Genomic DNA, 6,899 nt, shown 5'->3' on the forward strand with positions numbered 1-6,899 from the left:
CAACCCAACAAACTCCTTTGGAGATACCTGTTGAGCATATTTATAATCACCCAGTTATGTTGTGACGTTTGATAGCACATAAGGCATTCCTCCGGTATCCGGGAGTTGCATAATCTCATAGTCGGAGGAATATATATTTGACATGAAGAAAGTAATAGAAATAAAACTGAACGATCATAATGCTAAGCTGGCGAATGGGTCTTGTCCATCACATCATTCTCCTAATGATGTGATCCCGTTTATCAAATGACAACACATGTCTATGGTTAGGAAACTTAACCATCTTTGATCAACGAGCTAGTGTAGTAGAGGCTTACTAGGGACACGGTATTTTGTCTATGTATCCACACATGTATCAAGTTTCCAGTTAATACAATTCTAGCATGAATAATAAACATTTATCATGAAATTAGGAAATATAAAGTAATAACTTAATTATTGCCTCTTTGGCATATTTCCTTCAGCACATTCTTGCGCAACAACAACTGATCAATGTTTTCAGAGATAGTGTAGCAAAGGAAGAACTTGCTCACATGCTTATGGGCGTCATCCGCGCCGAGGTTGCAGATTGTGACTTTGTAGATCGTTAGGTTCTGTTCATTTATTTGCACTGGCATCAATCTTTGATTGCCCAATGGATGTAATTTCCTGTAATATATGCTGGATGTGCAACGTTTTTTCTTGTATGTTGTACATTTGCTTAGCGCACCTCGCATTCCAGCTAACTGGTCGCTAGGAAGCTAAAAAAGCAGTGAACTTATTAGTTAGCATGAACAGTCGTGGGCCCTATATGAAGGAAGCAGCCCACTGCCCTTAATGGGCTTCCCTAATGGGCTCGCAAGGGCCAAAATTCTCATAGGCATTTGATTGATCGGTTTTGGTCATATGCATAATTGCTCGCCGTAATGGGCTGAAATTATCTAATTGGGCCTACAGACATGTTCGAACTTTAGTGGACCCATTAAGTTAATGGGTCGTAACCAGGCCGAAAGCTCTATTGGGTCGCTATAATTGAAACGGGCCGACAATTAATGCTCGGCCCTGTTACCTCCCGAGTTGTTAACAAGTTGACATCAGAGCGGGCAACAGGTGGGCCCATTTGATTTCACGGGACATTAACAGGCTGATACTAAGGTCGGCCTACATATGGCCCAACTATACTATGGGCCTTTAGCAGACTGAAAGAGAAAGTGGGCTCGTACTGGACCATGAAGAGCATGGGCCGCTAAGAGGCCAAAAGTCAGGTTGTATTGTATATGGCCCAACTGCGTTGTGGGCCTTTAGCAGGCCAAAAGACAAAACGGGGTTGGTATTGGACCATGAAGAGCATGTGCCATTAAAAGGCCAAAACTTAGTTCCGACTGCAGTGGCCCATCTCATTTATGGACCATTAACAGGCTGAAAGACACACCGGCCGAAAATTGGCCCAACACTTAAATGGGTCTCTAAAATGTTGAAAGGCATACATCCTGAAAATTGGCCCATCCCTTGAATGGGCCGTTAAGAGGCCAAAACCACACCAGGCCGATATTGAGCCCAAATATATAGCAGGTTGTTAACAGGCTCGAACTGATGATGGGCTGCAATGCTGTCAAATCGTTAACAGGCCATTAACGGGCCAGATTGGCACATCTCTTATGGGTCGTGGGCTTAAATGGACCTGACACAAGTAGGCCTTATATGGGCCGGCTTGCTAATTTTTACTGGGCTGACCTTTTTCACCGGAATGGGCCACTGTTGGGCCTTGCCACGTGCTGACGTATCATAGGCGCCTCCCATACTATGAGTGGATGACATCTGTCCCAACACTGAGCCGACACGTGGATCCTCCGGCGAATGGGAATTTTACACGTGGAAAATCCGCATTGGTCGGGGTTGTTAACGGGTTATCGGATCCAAACCGGAACCCGATAGATTAACGGCGACCCGTTATGATGGATGTCACGTGTCGGTTACCCTTGACGAAAGCACTTCTATGACGCGCCATTTATCATCATGGAAATGGACACTTCCGTGATGATAATTTTAGTATTGTCATGGAACACTTATACGACAGCACAGGTATGACTATCTTGATTCTGTCATAAAATCGTCATGGATGTACATGCATGAAAGAGAACGTGACCGACTGTGACAAACATGTATCATCACGGAAGTGTTTTTCTTGTAGTGATAGGAATTGCCGCTAGCCGGGTCGCTGCTGCTAACATGTTATCCATCGGGTTAGAAAAATGCATGTGGGCGTTAGGCCACGTGGAGGCGGTGTCTGATTGGGGGACGGGTTAGGTGCCCGATCTTCCCTACGTGTTGGCTCAGGCTGGCGAGGCTGAGCCACCTCCCGATTCTCTAGCATATCCGGGTTTAAATGAGGATTCACCCGCGTGTCTAGAGTACTCGGACCCGCCCCAGGGGTGTTAAACAAATGCCTCAGATCATATGTCAACAGCAAAAGACTCTAATACCTCCTATGGAATACTGCATTAGATGCATCTTGATCCAAACTCAAACGCCAAGCATTCGCCTTGACACGCTCTGATTTTGCATCAATCTGAGCCTTCAGCGCCCTGTCTGGTTGTTCTCAGCCATGATATCCTCTTGGACCTTGGTGATCTCCTCCCGAATCCTCGTGACCTCTGCGTTGCGCTCCGCCTGATTAGCCGCAGTGACCTTTGTTGCCAACAAAGCTGTCAAGGTGCCCATGAGATCCAGCACCACTTGAGCCGGCGGCCTGCCTGGCCCGGATCCACCAGCCCTTACAGCGGTCGGGTCAGAGGTTGTTGCTGTCGTCGTTGACAAGTTGAGAGCCAACCCTGTGCTAGCCATGAAGATAGCAGCCCTGCTCGGCGGCTCACAGGGGTCTGAAATACTGTGGCCATCGGAATAGCCCCCAAGTCTGCCGTCTTGAAGCTTATAGATTGATTCCGTCTCTCCAGTTGAGGACTCGTCACCTAAGTAGATGAGAGTCTCTCCCCCAGATGCAGAGTTTTCCACAAGCTCCAAGCCTTGTGTGAAACTGACGAAGACACGCTTTCGGGCGGGTTGAACCCGGGTGGGTTGCGCGCGTCGAGCCGACTCGATGAGGTCGGTGTAGGTGTCTGGCTCAGGCTCAGATCCGATGATTTTGTTGATGAAGACGTGAATTCTGTCGAAGGGAACCCGGTACCTGTACTCGATTGAGTCGGCCTCGAGGCCCCAGCCAACATCGTCGATGTACAGATTGCCGCGGTGACTCTTAGTCATCCTGCCAACGGCGTACCCCTCGATCCCTGGGAAAGAGCCTTCAAGAACTCGAAACCCACCGTGCGCTGGCCCCATGGTGAGCGCCAACTGTCGTGGGGTTAACACGGCAGATGCCCTAGTGAAAGGACTTTGGTGCGAGGCCATCGCTATGATGATTAGCTCGAAGGGGTTGAACGGGACGAAGGACACGAGTTTACCCAGGTTCGGCCCCTCACGGTGGAGGTAAAATCCTACTCCTGCTCTTGTTGCTATTGCTTGAGTATCGATTACAAGGGAGCGGAATCGCTTAATCTAGCTATCGACTGATTGTAACTTGAGTTTAACCCGCCGCACGGACTCGCCTTTATATACACAGTTCGAGGCCCTGGGCTTACAAGAGTCCGGACTGGCTTATACTTCATAACCGACACCGGCTCTATATCATCTTGCCTTCCTTGGCAAGTCGCTGTTGGGCGGCTTACACCTCACACACTGTCATCTGGTCTTGGGCCTTGAACCGGTCCACCTCGTAAGACGCCTCCTGGCTCTGTTCCTTGGTTTCTTGGGCCTGTCTAACGCTTCCTTTATGTGTCGCCAACAGCCTAACCCGGCCCTGTTAGGGCGGGTCTCACCGTGGGGTTATATCCCCAAAACACACCATAATCGTGTAACAACATCTACTGGCAATTCTTAGACTTGGCTACAAAGAGCGCGTATCTACCAAATTTTACAATGGGGCCTATAGACCATGCAAACCCTATTTGTGGATGATCAACCAAGCATAGAACTTGAACTTAGGGGGGTGTCCATACCTTCCAAATGGTCTTAAGTGGGGGTGTGGTAGTGAGCCCCTCAAACTGCACCATGTAGGTCAAGGACGTCGAGTGCATCCCATTTTTCATGAACTTCATATTATCGCATCCTTAGAGCATCTCCAGCCGCGCCCCCAACAAGGCCCCCCAAGCAACTTTTCGGCCGCCGGCGCTAAAAAATCGGCCCAGTCGCGCCCCCAGGGGCCCATTTTTCGCCGGCTCGGACTGAAATTGGCGCCGGCGGACCCAACCCGAACCCGGCGCGCTGGGGGGCGCTCGGGGGCGTCGGGCGAATCATTTTTGGGGCGAAAGCACCATGGGGCAGCCGCGTCAGCGACACCGCCCGCCTACCCGACGCCTCGGTTTCCCGCGGGGAATCAATGGCAAGGCTGTCGTCGGTCAGCTTTGCCACTGATTCCTCACGGGCGGCGCATCACAGGGCGGCGCGCCGACCCGCGCTGACGCCTTCCCTCCCTCGGACGCGTACACATGGATGGCGCGGTTATATATGGTCTCGCTCGCCTGCGTTGGAGTGCCACCCCAGCCCTCCCTCTCCCGCCGATCTCTTCTCCCCAGCCACTCCCTCTCCCCGATGGCCGAGCGTTTCCCCAGAGACGAGGCGGCGGCCAACGGCTTCGGCCGCCATTCGCCGACAACAACGCGGCTTGGGCGGCGTACTTCGAGCGCCGCCAGCAGCAGCGGCTGGCGTCCACCAACGGGGCGCCGGTGGTCGGTGGCATCAAGAACGGCGAGGGACGCCACCTCTGGTGGGGCATCCCCGGCTGCACCCTCGACGACGTGCTGACGCACCTCGAGGGCGGCAACAACCCACCGTACCCCCCGGCGAGGACGGCCGCCCTGACGCACCGCCGACGCGATGGGCAATGGGCGCCGAGGAGGTTCGGCTCCTCCTCCTCTTCTTCCTCGTCGCGTTCTTCCTCCCAATCCTCCGGCACTCCATCGCTGCTCGGCGTCAAGGCCGAGCCTGCGGCGGAGACACCGCTCGACCGACGTACACGCAGCGCTGGTATCGTCATCAACGAGGGCGGCCGGCGCGCCTCCTCGTCAGCTCCTCCCCCGCGCTTCGTCAAGCCGAAGACGGAGCCGGGTCTCGCGCCGGTGAAGATGGAGCCGGGGCTGCTGGCGCCGGTGAAGGCGGAGCACGGCGAGGTCGAGCTCGACGACGACGCGGCCCTTGAATGGGCACACCAAGACTCCCTGAAGATGGCGAGGGAGCGCCAGCGCGCCGCCCTACAGCGCTTCGCGCAGCGCCGCCGAGGCCGCGACGAAGGCGGCGTCGACATCATCGACGACAGCGACGACGACGACGACGACGCGCCGCCGCCGCCACCACTAGCCGGGGAGGGGTCCAGCAGGGGCGCCCGAGTCAAGGAGGAGAAGGCCGACGATGGCGGCGACGACGGCGACTTCTCAGCCTTCAGCAAGTTTTTTTTGACTAGTTTTTATATGCAATGACGTGTTTTAGCCCAAGTTTGCGAATATAAAAGCCCAAGTTTACCGAAAATTGGCGTGTTTCAGCCCAAGTTTGCCTAATTTTTTTCCACGCCTGGGGCCGGCCCTGGGGGCCAACTCGCCCCAGGCCCACTTTTTGCGCCGGGTCACCCTCAGGCGACGATTTTAGCCGCCCCCTAGAGGGCCAACGGCTGGAGATGCTCTTAGTATCATGCTTGAGTTTTATGCCGACCATCATCACCTCCCACAGGGTGGCGAACTCACAGCTTGTGCTCCAAGGGAATTTTGCACCATGCTCCCCTTCTATCGTGAGATAGAGAAAACCTTCGGGGCAATGTCCTCCAGCCTCACTCCCTCAAGCCATGGCGAATCCCAAAATTTTGCCTTATTGTCATCTTCAACAGTAACTTTAGTCTGCCTTCCCCAGTCCACCCATTCAAACCATAGCCAACGAAGTTTGTACTACCTCAGTCCCAAATTAAAAGACGTTTGGGTAGGCTGGTGGCAAATGTGTACGACCTCCGTCCCAAATTATAAGACGTTTTTTTAGGCTATTTTAGCCTACCAAAACATCTTATAATTTAGAAGAGACGAAGTACATATTTAGCAACCTTGCCGTGGCATGATTTGAACCGGCTCGAAGGATGTAAAATGAGATCTGAGAGCTTTGCAGGTCAGCAGTATTCAGCAGCAGCTTACGTAGATACTTAAAGGTCATAGAGGCATGTTTGCTACACTTCTGTATGCGGAGAGGTGATCCTTCTCCACTGCTTACACTTGCTGCCGTCGAGCTCCTAAAACAGCAGTTTAAATTACACATTTGCGCTAAATCTACACTTGTGTGTGAGAAGATAGGTTCCAGGCCTCATCACGGTTTACTCAGTGGCTCGACAGCGGTTCTGAAGAGAAGAATGTACGCCTTGTCAACGGAAAAGTACAGGAAGCCTCCTAAGGAGTGAGTGACGTAGGAGCCAAAGCTTGTGCCGACAATGCAGTGCCAAGCAGGCCCGTATGTCGTGTCGAATTCCTGTAAGCAAACCAAAGCAATGCCCAGCTATCAAATGTGAATACAAGTCTAAGAATGTGAGAATGAAGCATTACCGAGGATATTTTGATGCACAATCTTTGAAGAAGAAAAACAGCAACCAACTCACAGGTAAGCAGGTAAGAGTACCTTAGAGGGAAGAAGGAAACTGCAAATAGCTACTCCCTCTATAAAGAAATATAAGAGCATTTAGATCACTCTTTAGTGATCTAAATGTTCATATATTTCTTTACGGAGGTCGGAGGTACTTGTCAACTTGACAAGTAGAAATAAGAGGAAACCAAAGGCAACAGCGCATGCCAACAAAGTACAAGAATTATGATGTTAGTTTGACTATAGATAATAGTACA

The 6,899-nt window shown here is 51.9% G+C and overlaps 1 protein-coding gene across 1 annotated transcript in view; it reads right to left on the reverse strand.

Moving 5' to 3' along the window:
• Positions 1-6,151: 6,151 nt before the first annotated feature.
• The window catches only part of LOC119364517, a 3,161-nt gene continuing 2,413 nt past the window's right edge, over positions 6,152-6,899 (reverse strand). The window contains exon 2 of the mRNA XM_037629998.1: positions 6,152-6,531. Coding sequence (XP_037485895.1) covers positions 6,373-6,531 — 159 coding nt within the window. The 3' untranslated portion in view covers positions 6,152-6,372. The remainder of the gene's footprint in view (positions 6,532-6,899) is intronic.

This window comes from Triticum dicoccoides, chromosome 2B (genome assembly GCF_002162155.2).
Source record: "Triticum dicoccoides isolate Atlit2015 ecotype Zavitan chromosome 2B, WEW_v2.0, whole genome shotgun sequence".
Taxonomy (NCBI): Eukaryota; Viridiplantae; Streptophyta; class Magnoliopsida; order Poales; family Poaceae; genus Triticum; species Triticum dicoccoides.